Here is a 14,314-nt window from a genome sequence, read left to right on the forward strand (position 1 = left end):
GACGCGGCAGCGCGGCATTGCGGCAACGCGGCACCGCGGTAACCAATTACCGTCTTGCTTTTCCGTTCTACTTTTGAAAGTAGTACGGAAAGGCAGATGCTGATTGGTTACCGCGGTGCCGCGTTGCCGCAATGCCGCGCTGCCGCGTCCTGTGTGCAGGAGCCATAACTGTCACGCGACGTCGAGGTCGAGACATGTGATCCGTTTGAAGTTTCACCGTGTGCGCGCAATTAAGTACCGACAGTACCGTGCGAGCCGCGCAGTCGGTTCCACGGTCGTATACACAGGTCTGGCAACTCCGGTGGTGGGGGGTGACTCACTTATTGAAGCTAGTCGGGCTACTAGATCGCAACGACAGCGGCGGCCAGACAATGAATTACAAAACGCGCCAAATTTAAGTACGGTTATAACGAGACAAATAAAGAACGCGAAGCTGACTGGCAGGAAATAAATTCGTTGTACATGCAGGCGAGCATGATAAATATGACCGAGTCTTATTATACCGTGATTTTAAATAACGTTTAGTTGAGTGTTTTTAGCTACGGCATGCGACATTTTGATGATATTAGTGTCCGATTCCGGATGAATCATTGATACAATTTTAACATTATTCACTCATGAATAATGTTTAAATTGTATCAGATTTGAAAAAAAAAAACACATTTCAGGTTTACATGGTAAAGAAAAAAATACAATATAACATTATTATATAAAGAGCAGTTTATTCATTCGTCAATTTTGACAGCTTTTTTTTCACAACAAATTTTTTACTTAATTTTAAGTTTTGTTGATGAGCGTGTTGCCTCATCCTTAACCGAATGTAATAGACTAATGCAAAGGATAGTATGTCAGAAGCGTGCTCTTTGCACGGAAACGTAAAATCATAAGTTGTAATAACTTCATCGAACGTTAACTCAAAAACATCCACATGATATGTATATTTTGCGAAGCATGCTTCTACGTGACGGATGAGATTAAAAAAGAATCTTGATCGCTCAAAAAGTGACTTAATCTAAGGTTAAAAGTTATTAATGAACTTTGACAATTGTAACTCGCACTATTTTACTCGCACTACTAATTGTAACTAAAGATAAAAAGTTCACCCTATGCCGCGAACAAACGTCGCAGATATCGCGGTATCCACTGGGTGTATCCGAGACGCGGCAATGATCGACCGCAGAATCGTAGATCACGCGGACGTCAGGAGGGTTACGAGCACAGGTTACGAGCAAGGCGAAGGAAAGGTCGATGATGATGCAAATGCCGAGGGAGACGGCCAGCCACAGCAGCAATAGCGTCGTTATAGGTTACGTCGTTATTATGACGGTTATTATGACGATTATTAGACGGCGTTCCGGGCCCAATTCAGCGTAGCAAGGAGATAATGCTAGCGAAGGTGGTGAGCAAGTGAATAAACGACGTAGGCACACAGATTATATTTTTCAAAATTATTAACTCAGCGGCTATACACGTGACACAACACACGACCGTGCATTGAACCACTGAACATATAATAATTAATAATATAACGGCGGCTACGGTCGTGGACTGTGGTACGACCGTGATGGCGGCTGTATACTAGATAGTAGCGACACGTGGTGGAGATATCATAAATTAAAAAACCTGCTTCAATAAGTGTGCTACCCCCACCACTAAAATTCGGCCCGAGTTGCCAGACCTGTGTATACGACCGTGGTCGGTTCTCCGCGGCCCTCCCACACCCCCGTCGCACTGTCGCACCTGCGAGTGCCTGCGAGAGATCCGTCAAGCGGGCCCGTAAGGTTATGTCGCCGTGTTTATACGCGCCGTGATCCTCTCGCGATCGGATTCTCTGTACCCGTCCCCTCGCGCCCAGCGCCCAGCCCGACCCCCATCGCCTCGGCGAAATATGAGAAGGACACACGTCGGGACATCGACTGGGACATCGGCCGGACAATCGGCAATATCGGCAGCCGCGCTACTGCGTCGCGTTCGCGAGTTAATTGAGTTAATTCGATAACAGCATTAAACGGCCCAAGGTTCGCATATCTCTCTCGCTTTCGCGATCGCTCTTCCTCGCTTCTGTCTCTCCCCCTCTCTTCCTCCCTTCCTCCTCTCGTTTCGGACATCCCGTACACCCGTATTGGGACGACAGGAGACTCCCACGCAGATGTTTACGCGCAGATGACGATTGAACGAGAGCGAAAGTCGCATTTTTCGGAAAGGTGTGCCTTCGCTCGCGCTGTTCGTCGCGATCGATTTCACGCCGCGTTGCTTCTTTCTTTTTTTCTTTTTTTTCCTCTAAACGCGTTGAGTTTTTTTTTCCTTCTTTTTTCCCGTCGTTGAAAGTGGTGGCCGCCGCGAAACCTTGTCCTATTTCTGTAGGCTGCCTATATACGTAGGTATACATATGTACGCAGTATATATGTACGATGTACATACATACTACATATAGCGGCGCGCGGTTACTCGGCTGACATTCGCGCGTAATCGCGGCCGGTAAGGCCGGTTATGAATCTCTGTAGTGACCTTGTGCGTTTTGTCATTGCCGCCGCGCCGCATCGTTTGTTTACAGCCATCGTTTGTTTAATAGCCATAGCGAGAACTGTCGCTCTCTCTCTCTTCCTGCTCTTCCCGATCCGAGAGGTAGACGCTGTAGGACGGTTTGATCGATTTCCGTAAAGATTTTAATTCAGATTGCCTGAATAATGCATTTGACAAAGTTTGATATCGAAAATTGCTCCGGTTGAATGTTCCCATTCTTCTTATTTGTCTTTTTTTTTAACAGAAAAATTAAATAATTTGGTACGTTATTGAGAAGCGTGCTCCAAATTTGTTTAATGCGTTCTGATAAAATTTTTGGATTAATCTGAAATTTTATAGGTTACATGATTGTCTAATTATATTCAATTAGTCTAATAATTTTAATAAAGATAATTTTACAATCTATCTGTGATAACATCGCCACTTGAAATAATTATCTAATCATCTGTGCAAAATCGAGCCTCCAAAGCTGACGAGTTGTGACTAAGACTGATGACTCATTTCGAGTGTATTGTAGATAATTTTTTGCTGCTCATTGACAGGACACAGCTGTGTTATGAGCGTCGGTGTATCCATGTACGATGGATTGGAAAGCGAGGGTCCACCCGATAGTGGCCTGGAGGGCCTGGAGAGCACCACAGGTGCTACGAAAAAATTGGCCAGGGGTATTTCCCGTGCAACAGAAAATGCAGCAATCGTCTCCTACGCTCGTTCACAATTAGCAGCCCTAGGAACTCCCGACACCCCGGAATTCACGTTTTCACTGCCAGACTTGTCTGTATATCCAGGTGCCTTTCTTCGCTTGAACATCCATAAATATCCTATCCCAAGTATTTTTGCTAATATTTGACTGACATTTTGTGTCTAGATTCGTTTCGTAAATTCTTGGAGAAGGATCTCATAGAGAACGGATGCCTGAATTCCTTGGAAGCTGCAGGTCGTTTGAACTGGTGGTACAAGAGTGGAAGCACCAGAGTTCTTTGGCCACTTGCAACGTCTGGAGATGGCAATTGTCTGCTTCACGCTGCGTCGTTGGGGATGTGGGGCTTTCATGACAGATTACTTACCCTGAGAGAGGCACTGCATAATACTTTGACCAAAGGAGAATACAGACACGCGCTTTTTAGGTATAAAATGAGAGAATTTTAATCTTAAACAGAGAGGGATTAATTGAAATAGAAGTTGTATTGGGTATCATAACGCTATCATAACTTTCAGACGATGGAAATGGAGACAAACGGGTTTAAATGCTGCAGCAGGGTTATCGTATACGGAAGCGGAATGGTTATCGGAATGGCAAAGTATAGTGGACATGGCCTCTCCGACAATCAGAAATCAGACTGCTACCTCTTACCAGAGCCTTGAAGAAGTACCGCAACATCTCTTTTCTCCCGAACTCTATCAATTTTTATTCTCGAGACTACAGAGTCTGCTTTCATTTCAGATACACGTCTTAACCTTGGCCCATGTCTTAAAAAGGCCTATAATAGTTATAGCGGAAACTATGCTGAAGGATGCGGACGGAGTAGCTTTAGCGCCGATCCCATTCGGTGGAGTGTATTTACCCTTGGAAGTACCGCCTACGCATTGTCATCGAACACCCTTACTCTTGGCATATCATTCTGCTCACTTCTCCCCGCTTGTAACTGTAGACGGGTGCAATGATTATGGTAGCGCTTGCGGCGAAGGAGTTAGCATACCATTAGTGGATCCAGACACGGGCAAATTGTTGTCAGTCTTATTTGCCGTCGATCCTGGTCCTGATTGGGATTGGATTGATGGTTCACGAGAATTGTTAACTTGTACGCAGGATACCGTAAGTAAATCTTGTTGCGTGTATTTATTAGCACACTAATAAGCATTAAATTATTGATAAGACAACGAAATTATTTTTATTACTTTTTGCATGTAGATGGAAATTTTACTGCGACAGTATTTAGACTGTGAGTATCAAAGTTTCACATCCGAAGATATTGATAGGCTTTCCGACACGGATGGTCCTTTGTCAAAGACTGCGAAGCAATTGTTAGAGGTCGCGAAACAATTCGGTTCTATCGGTAAATCTGTCAGTAAAAAACTATTATCTATGACGAATAAAAGGCCAAAGAGTCCACCTTCCACGAACGGTGGAATTTCCACAGAAGGTTTGTTGTGCGTGAGGATAAAGAGTAGACGTCATCAGTATGTGGATCAAATGCTGCAAAATTATCTTCAATGTGCCCATGCAAGGTACTTGTTCGACTTCGTTTGTTCGATAGATCTGAGGACAGTTCTATAGATTTCTTGCATGTTACAGATACCTACAAGATCATCAGGTGGATGACACGGGTAGTGAACTGAATTACGGTGCCGGAAGGTCCAAATTTTACGCTGCCAGTGATCGCGGTAGTCATGCGAGCGTTAGCAAACTATTACCCACTAACACAAACAAAGATCATACGCTTTATCTTTCGAGGTAATAATTGTAAAATGTAAATTCTCTTCGCTGTGATCACGTGAAGAGTAAATTAATATTCTTTTCGCAGGTCTACATTTTATAATGATCAAACTCCATCAAATAATATGGGGCCAGAAGTTTGGAACAACAGTGATTTAAAGGTATGTCAAGTAACTTACGAAAGAAATATATGAACTCTGTTAATTAAAATTGCCATTTACATAGGACACCGTGAGAGAGTGCCGCGGTGAACATTGCCAATTCTTTGGGTCGCCAGAAAACCAATATTATTGCTCGCAGTGCTGGGCTAATCAACATTACCGTTATTAAACAGCCGTCCATATAATCACATGACAATAATCTCAATTTAATATCGTTCGGGATAAGCTATTAAGTAATTTTAAAAGTAGGCATAATACTAGCCGTAAGATAAAGCTTATGAATGTCCCACCAACATATCGTCGACAATATTACGGCATTTTCAGTTTTGTTTCTTTGTTGCATATTTTCTCGTATTTATTAACATTTTCTAAAACTGCATATCAGATGCACAGGGTTTACGACTAACCGATATACGCGTTTATTGCGACTCGCGTTCATTATGGCGCATACTTCATCGTTCCAAATTTATTTAAAAAATTATATTTTTTGTGCTCGAGGGAACGAAGTTTTTTTTTACAATTTTAATGTGCCTTCTGTCCTGTATGCGCGGAAAAACGATGATCTGTATCATCATGATAAAAACGTTTGCTTATAACTGCCTCTACAATTTGCATACAATGGTCGGTTAGTTATTAATCAATTACAATTTCTTTTTTGAATTCATAAAAGATGATATGAAAACATTATGTTTATAATCTCATTATCCTGTGCAATCGCTGTGCATGTAAAACTGTGTGAAGAATAAACATATTTTTATATATATTATCGCGTTATTATTTGCCGATGTGCGGTATCGGTAATTAAGAAGATACACAAAAAGCCCAATATTTTGCCATAATAAAATGTATTTACACATATTTCCTCACATTAGCCTATCATCATGTGAAAAAGGTAATTAATAGTAAATGATTAATATTACCTGACACATTACCCATATTCACTAAATTATCGACAAAGCATGTGTGTGGTAGTATTACGCTAATTTTAATAACTGTACGAAGGAAAAATTTTTTTATTGGTATGTACAAAAAGAGGAGGAAAGAATTATGTAATATATAAATTATTGTTTGTTTTTTTCAGTACTTTGTATGTTTTCTATTATTAAGTAGCTATATAAGAAAAACATGAAATGAGAAAAGATTTTACAATACGTCGAAGGAACTAGGGAATATTCACTTTAGCTACGACACTACTAGAAGCGCAGAGTATATGCTTAGCTATCGGGATTTTAAAAATGTCCTCCTGCTTTTATTTTATCATTTAAACACTTTCAACATCCGATATTGTTCTTTCAATGAAGTGGCTAATAAAGAAATAAGTAAAAAGAGTACCACTTATATATTTCGTGTCTTTAAAATTGAGTTTCACGTACTATTTACAATTTCAGTCATACAAGCACAGATACGCTATCAGAATCGATTAGTTTTGTATCCGCGATATACCTTTCACTTAAGTAGTAAGCTTACATTTAACCAATTTTATCTGGAAAGCTTCATTTCCTCTTGTGAAAGATGATAGCGAAGAGATCTTTCAGAAAATTATAAGCTAAAGTAACATGGCTGTAGCATCATGCGCGTATAAGTTTCATCATAAGTTCTTCTCTCGAGACATTTAATATCGTTCATTCATAATCAAAATTAAGATGTAGTAAAAAAGTTATTTGTTCCTAAAAGCCATGATTGAGTCTGTCGTTCAGACTCGCGAGAAAATAAAAACATGATATTGTTGTTAATTTCATTTTGTAATTCAGTAAAATAATACGGCGAAAATACCGGTATGATTACATCGATATATGGATGCACATACATATATAAATATAATTAATGATATTCAATATATAACATGGATCCTAGTGTGTGAGAGATGCGAAATTCATTACTGATAATTTTTAACAGGTCTTCGGCAGCTTATTTTCTCTTACACTAGATTGAATTCTTCCCCTGACAAATTTTTTTTTATCTTTTGTGTTATCGTAACATAAATAATTATCCAAAACAACGCAAATTTTATATATAGATATATTATACTTAGGATCAATTGATGTACCCATTTACAACTTTGAACAAGGCGTGAAAACTAGATCCCAAATGTAAAAAAAATCGATCGCGTACTTACAGTACTTACATTATGATCATTTTTTATCGAACGTTTGTCATCGCAAGGTAAATCAATTGGTCCGTTCCTATTTAAAAGATCAAAGTGCCAGCCACAACACAACAAGCAAAGTGCTCCTATCCATAGTACTTATATCCATGTCGCGCGCACGCGCGCCGTAGCATATTGCTTAAGTTAAAGAGCTTGTAAACACGGGATTCTCCATAATTTCACACGACTATTAACATTTCAATCTTTCTATTAACTCTCGCTCAGCCAAAACTGGATCATTCTTCAATCCATTATAGCTTGTATCAATTTTTTACGTAATATTTTTATGATGAATTTTTGAATAGAGTATTGTATTACATATTTGTATAATACATCTACCGTACGTTTGAGTAGTACATATAACATGTACAGTTTAACATGTATATTTAATACATTCTGCATATACATGATGTGAATAATTAGATTTTCCGAGCGCGCGTCATAATAAATAAAATAATTCATTACATGATCCAATTTTTGCTGTTTAACAAATATCTCCGCGGCGGTGCAAGAGTTAAAGAATATTATCCTTCATATATATATATATAAACCACCGTTAGCAGACTTATTACTTCACAAGAGAACCTTGAAATCATGAAAATTATTTTTTTTCTTTTTAAGAAACAGGAAGTCATAATTATAACAGGCTATAAATAACCCGTTTAAAAAACATAAATGATAACGATGATTAACGATGGCTTAAGAGAGACGTTACGTAATTCTAAATTTTTCTTGGTGCTCTTTATTTTATTTGGTTCTCTTTTCAACCAAAAAAAAGTAATTATTTGAATTTCGGTAGCGGCAAGAAAAATAGAGAGATCGTCCGGTTTAAAAGCTCGTTAATTTATTAATCTATACAGAACTGATATATAATAATTAGCGATTCGCGGGTTTTTATTATTATCGTTTAAGAAATGGATCACGATTCCCCATTGCCACTATCGTCGCCGTCTTCGTAATCGGTCGCGCTCAACTGCTCATCCTCGTCGTCATCCAGCTCGTACGCGTCATCGTAGAAGTCCGTCATATCTAGTTGCTGTTCGGCCGGCCTCGCTCGAGTCTTTATGCAATAATCCTCCAGAGTTACAGGCACGACAATACCTTCCTTTTCGGCTTCCATCTTGGCAGCTTGAGCTTGTTTCCTAGATAGAAAACATGTACGAAATAAATATTTGACAAAATACCCACCCTCGCTGGTTGCGGCCAATATTCTGTTTATCAAAGGAAGAAAGATGAAACTTTTTTAAAATATATATATATCTATTTAAATCTTCCTTGAAAATATTTTTTGTGGCCGATTTCCAGCATAAGGAAAATCCTCGAAGATACGATTTCAATAAAAAATCTTGAGAAAAATTTCCAAGATTTTTCAGAAATATGCTATGTGTGTATGTGTATAAGAACTCTCTGCTTATATTTTACGTAAAGATAGAGTATAAAATAATTTTAGTAATCACTTCATTGATGGACAAATTCCAGGAAACAACTACTCGATTTTATCATTTACAACGCAAAAATTGTTCTTTTTAAGGCTCAGTTTCACAAGTGTCGGTTAACTTTTAATCTTAGATTAACTCACTCTTCATCTCCTTCTAACGTCCCCCTTAGAAAGAGACGAAGAGTGAGTTAATCTAAGCTTAAAAGTTAACCGATACTTGTGAAACTGGGCCTAAATAATATTCTCTTAATAACAGGTAATTTACTATAACTTTTTAAAAAAACCAGTTCGTATTTCTCATTTTCGATTATAATTAGGACAATGGTTTTTCTAGATAGATTTATATGGCTGCTCCAGCGTTAAAACATATACATTTACGTTACCGACATTCTCGTTCCCGCAGTTATCTATTTTACACAGTCGGCACAGTTTTTAGCACGCTATGGATCCGGTAGCAGTGTAATTCCAATGAAAACGCGCAAAGGCCCCTGCAGCCGCGTGATGTCACGCAATGCCGCGCGGCATTACTGACGACATCTTACCTTATGATATTTTCATATTCTTTGTCTCTTCCTTTGGAATCGCGCCAGCGTCTATACATCACGGATGCGTCAACATTGGCTGGACTATACGTGTTGGGCTCGTTCAACAACGAGATCACCGATAGCAGGATAGTCCTGAGACGCGAGAAACACAATAGATTAATAATTAATTCTAACATTTCAATCCGTGTTTTCCAAAATTCCAGCATAGAGCTGTTCAATTTTGCCTGAAGGATCGATCGTTTCTCAGTTTCAGTTTCAAAGCCTGAAGAGATCGATCGGTTTTCTCAGTTTCAAATTTTGAGAATTATTGTTAGCTTGCGGACGATCGCAATTTTTCATTCTTTTTCCCATTTTTTCTTTTGGCGACACCGCACCCACCTGACATTTTGCGTCGGATTCCACCTCTCACAGGGCAACTCGCCGCTCTGTGGATCGTCTACGGGTGGATGCAGGATTGATATGCACAGATCACCGTTCTACACAGAGAAAGAAGTAGCCTTTTTTAGACCTATACCGATTCTCCTAATATTTATTGCATTTCCTCTTTGCTTTGAAATTCACGTATGTTACTTCCGGAAGTTCACCCCCCAATAAATTGTGTCTTTGTATTTATACTCGCATACAGAGTCAATTTTACATATGTGCTAATTAATTTATCATTAAGAAACTAAAATTGGCACAGAGATGCTCGCGTCAGCTTAAAAAGATACTTATATGTACATTTCCGCGATTTCTAAATATATTTACTGTTATTTAAGAAAAGAGAAAGAGAGTCATAAGCTTGTACGCGCGGCGTTGATGATTCTGTTTTCCTTTCGCCAACGCATGGCGGCCTCGGTGCTTCTGCAGGTTTCCGCGTTTGTTGTCCCTGAGAAGACGTCGTCGCTCGAAGGACGAGACCTCCAAGTATTATACCTTTACAGTAAAGTTGAGTAAAGAGAAGTCTCACCAGGGCCCCTACGCGACTCTACACCATATTCGGAGAGGCGAGAGACGATTTTTCTGAGACCAAGATTACACGTTATCGACCTTGCGCGCAAAATCATCGATACGCGAGAATGGCTGCATATCTTATATACGGCATAAATAAAGACGTAGATCTTGGGCCGTTCGGTAATCGCGTGACAAGCATCATGAAAATCGCGAGAAGAGAACACTTGCCGGCGCAAGTTTCTTCACAAGAGAACCGCGCTTCTATCTCTCGTCTCTCCCGAGCGAAGATGTTCGGCAAGTAGGACAAGGCGCATCGTGGTTTCACCGTGGCTCGAGGCTCGACTCCGAACACCTCGTAATAAGCAGCGAAGGCGAAGGCGAGCTCCTCGAGTAAACGCCCGGCACTTGACACGACCGCCTCCGACAGCGATAGACATCGGCTGTGTTCGTGCATGCATTTGTACAAGCGGCTGTACGAGTCGAGTACCAACTGCCATGCCGACGCATAGAATCGCGCCAAGTGCAACCGAGGCAGAGGTGACTTGAGATCTGTATATGGAGATCCACATGCAAGGAAGATGTGGGAAGAAGCGTGGAAAGAAAAATGAAATTTCTAGACTGATGCTTAAGAAACCCGCGCCCGCGACACTTGGTGGTTTAATGTATGTAAAATTACTCTGCAACATTTTCTATACACACGTATCCTGTTCTGTATATATCCCGAACTTTTCTAATATGCTAACGATTATGTTAGTGTGATTAAAATGATTATTAATTTAATTATGTGACTGTGCTGTTCCAGCTTTGATTGAGACTGCGTTTTAAGGTTGAAAATAACGGCGCGTGATTTGCCAAGGCGAAGAATTACACGTGAAATTGACGCAAATACACGGAAAGAACGGTTTTGCTGAAGTATCTAAAAATTTAGCTAGATGCAGATCTGAAGATAATTTTGTTGCATCATCAAAATAATTATAACAGGTCGCTGAAGTATGATGATGATGATGCTGTAAAAAATTTCGACATTTTGGCAATTAGTTTGAGTGTTCTACATAATTATTTTGATGGTGCAACAAAATTATTTTCAGATCTACATCTAGCTAAATTTTTAGATACTTCAGCAAAACCGTTCTTTCCGTGTATTATTTAGGCAACCAAGATCCAGTTCTGACCGTTTAACTTCTCTTTTAATTTGATTGTACATCATCTACGGTCGTATTTCATTTACTTATTGTTACTCTGCATACATTCCGTATGCGCGAAGCTAAATTAAATAACGCCGTTGTCTTTTTATTCCTATTATTTACACGCCGACGAAGAAGACGACGGGGAAGGATTCGCGTAACGTGCAGGATACACAGGTGTATAAATAATATGAATTTCACGACGGGGAAAGTTGGCCTGCGAGAAGAGCGAAAACCGTGCACGTGTTAAGCCATGCGGTGTATATCGAGTGAACCTTCCACGACGCACGGTCCGCTTCGATTGCGAAAGACCTCTACATATTGGAGTAAGTTGCCGTTTCCTCCGAGGATTTGCGCAACGCGCGCGAGATTATCATCGAAATAAAATTTCACGCGACGCGAAAGAAAAAGCGAGATAAAAAGTCGACTTTTCCGCGTGTGATTAATTTCCCTTAATATACATCCGAGAGTTTACTCCTTTACGGTTTCTGCCTCGTTGGCCGTTAGAGATCGCCGTTTTCACTTCGCAATTAGTAGCTTCGCTACGATCACGCGTAATGTAAAGAATGGATACGACGTACAATGTAAAAAGATTTCACTACGTATTTCGAATCTAAATGCGCCGGAGTACAAACAACACGCACAGTTCAGGGTTAGACGTACGATAAAAACGAGAATTAAAACGTGCCTACGTGTCTGTCTGCAAAATAATACAAAATTACAGTTACATAAGGATAAGCTGCTTCGGTTTATCAATCGATTAGCAAAGTCAACTGTTTCGGACACTTGAACCGAGATAGGAAGCAAACGACGATTTAAAATCTTCGATTTGAATATTTAAAACATTCGATTTTATATTCGTATTCGCGTTCCCGACGCGACACGTCAATATGTTATTTCACTATTTAATGTTACATTGTACTACAAGCATGTGCCGTTTGTAACCGAGCGCTCTCTGCGAGAATAACAGCTACAATTCACGAACTTTAATATCCTCTCTTCGACAGCCCAGACCTTTAAAAAAAAAAAAGAGTCTTCGTGTTTGTCTCGTTACTCATAACACGTTCCCGTCGTTACCATCCCTATCGACGACGGGCGAGTGGACACGGATGTCCACACGGGCTTTCGACGGTCATTGACTTCGCTTCGCTAGCCGCCGAAGGGGTCATATACGACGAACAGCGAGCAAGAGATGCGCCGCGCCGCGCCGGCCGAGGTCGATATAAGCGTGTGGGAATGCGATACTTTTATGCAAACGCAAATGGTATTACCGGCAATACCAAAGAAGAACGCGGAAATGCATTCCCCCCCTATTTTCCATCTTAACGATGGAAACGATACACTCCGAATGATACGATCCACAAAATATTCTGCTAATCTCAATATTTTATATTCGCGCTTATTGACCACGTGGGGGCAAGTCAGCTGGGTGTACTACCGTATAAGAAGAAGGTAGATAAACTTGGAGAAGATATTTTAACGTATCTTATTTCGATCGACGTTTTATTCGGCGTGGATGACATTAGACGAGACTATAAAGGCCGGTTTTCACACGCAATGATTAGTGGCGCCAACTGACTGGCATTCATTGGCGCCAGAACCGACTAGCAAACTTACAAGTATTTACACAGTGATTGGCGTATACTATGGAAAATATTTAACATTTATTAAACACACAGTAAATGACAACAACCATATAACCTCAAATTTTGAGGTTATATGCTTTGGCCAATAACCGCCAGTAAACGCCACATTACTAGCGCCAGTTTGCATCAAGTGTTTACACTTGCATTTTTACTGGCATTAGTCGACTGGCGCGGCCTGGCGCCACCAATCATTGCGTGTGAAAACCGGCCTTAACGAAGGAACGGAGAGCGAAGCTTAAATGTCACGATGTAGTACTTGGGCGTAGCGGACAGGAAACCGACCGTCGCGCTTTCGACCTTTTAAAGTGGCGGACAACGCCGACGATCAGCCCTCGTAAAAATGTCGCGGATTATCAGCGGCGTGCCGACGTCGGCGGCTCGTTGCCTCGTTTCCCCGCGCGCTAATCGTCGTGCGCGAAATTCGCACGTCGACGGACGTGGCGAAGGAAAAACGGAAATCGCGGCGGAGGACGTTTTTACAAAAGTCGAACGTGACGCGACGCGTGTCCCGCGATAAATATAGTAAGTACGGCCGGACGTTCCAAGAACGTGGCGGCGCGCGGTGATACGTCAATATAAATGCAACCTCGGGCGAGAAACTACTATACGCAACGTGCAATTTTTCGAGTCGGCTGTTTTCACTTTCTTTTTTCTCCCCTCTCCCCTCCCCCTTCTGCCTCCAGTCCTCCGTTGCGTCTCGATGGAAACGACGCGACGCCGACGGCCCGGGTGGTTTCACAAACGCTGAAAGTGACGATGTAAAAGCTGATGGTTGTAAAAGCTATGGCGGCGGAGGGTGGAAGATAAAGAGAGGCGGACGCGGACGAGCGGGACGGTCGTTATACAGACGAGGCAGGGCGAGAGAGCGGGGTGAGAGCGGGACGGATGAACGGAAAAGGGACGCAAGGGAGACGGGGAGGACACGCACGTAACACAAACACACACACACACGTACACACACGTGCGAGAGGAAAGGGTCGAAACGGGGGGAGAGAGAGTGTGCGGGGGATCGATAATTCCCGTATATATTCACTCACCTCATATACATTCGGGTGCCAAACTTTTGTCATGAAACGAATGCTCGGTGGACTGTATGGGTAATCCGGCGGGAACTTCATGTGTGCCTGCAACATAACGAGATCGTGCTTCGTCAAGGTATATTCTCGACGTTCGACTTCGGGCTTCGGACTCGGGGTCGTCGGGACGCCCACGTACGCCGACCGTAAGAGTCCGCATGGAGAGACAGACAGACAGACACACACACACACACACACACACACACACACACACACACACACACA

The 14,314-nt window shown here is 41.3% G+C and overlaps 2 protein-coding genes across 5 annotated transcripts in view; one reads left to right on the forward strand and one right to left on the reverse strand.

Annotated features, from left to right (window-relative positions):
- Positions 1-1,701: 1,701 nt before the first annotated feature.
- Positions 1,702-5,882, forward strand: LOC112466486 (OTU domain-containing protein 7B-like). Of its 4 annotated transcripts, none has more exons than XM_025034588.1 (9): positions 1,702-2,018; positions 3,066-3,311; positions 3,392-3,650; positions 3,742-3,892; positions 3,968-4,339; positions 4,436-4,752; positions 4,820-4,978; positions 5,049-5,121; positions 5,186-5,882. In XM_025034588.1, exons 2-9 carry the CDS (start codon positions 3,080-3,082, stop codon positions 5,288-5,290), a joined length of 1,668 nt encoding a protein of 555 aa, XP_024890356.1. In that variant the 5' UTR covers positions 1,702-2,018; positions 3,066-3,079; the 3' UTR covers positions 5,291-5,882. The 4 variants fall into 4 exon arrangements, with proteins under 4 accessions (XP_024890356.1, XP_024890379.1, XP_024890369.1 ...); XM_025034611.1 differs by lacking the exon at positions 1,702-2,018 and adding an exon at positions 2,217-2,377; XM_025034601.1 differs by lacking the exon at positions 1,702-2,018 and adding an exon at positions 2,418-2,625.
- A 238-nt stretch (positions 5,883-6,120) lies between these two features.
- Positions 6,121-14,314, reverse strand: part of LOC112466499 (ubiquitin-conjugating enzyme E2 R2) — an 18,035-nt gene continuing 9,841 nt past the window's right edge. Inside the window, exons 2-5 of the mRNA XM_025034619.1 lie at positions 14,051-14,137; positions 9,629-9,726; positions 9,248-9,382; positions 6,121-8,409 (exon numbers count right to left, since the gene is read on the reverse strand). Of these exons, the coding sequence (XP_024890387.1) occupies positions 8,187-8,409; positions 9,248-9,382; positions 9,629-9,726; positions 14,051-14,137 (543 nt within the window). The 3' untranslated portion in view covers positions 6,121-8,186. The remainder of the gene's footprint in view (positions 8,410-9,247; positions 9,383-9,628; positions 9,727-14,050; positions 14,138-14,314) is intronic.

This window comes from Temnothorax curvispinosus, unplaced genomic scaffold, assembly GCF_003070985.1.
Source record: "Temnothorax curvispinosus isolate PA1 unplaced genomic scaffold, ASM307098v1 QBEX01001580.1, whole genome shotgun sequence".
NCBI classification, from domain to species: Eukaryota; Metazoa; Arthropoda; class Insecta; order Hymenoptera; family Formicidae; genus Temnothorax; species Temnothorax curvispinosus.

Bases quoted from the DNA above. Each gene is read 5' to 3' on its own strand.
- LOC112466486 (XM_025034588.1), top strand. From the start codon at position 3,080: ATGAGCGTCGGTGTATCCATGTACGATGGATTGGAAAGCGAGGGTCCA. The intron at 4,340-4,435 runs GTAAGTAAATCT...TTTTGCATGTAG, and splicing joins TAACTTGTACGCAGGATACC to ATGGAAATTTTACTGCGACA. The intron at 4,753-4,819 runs GTACTTGTTCGA...TGCATGTTACAG, and splicing joins CTTCAATGTGCCCATGCAAG to ATACCTACAAGATCATCAGG.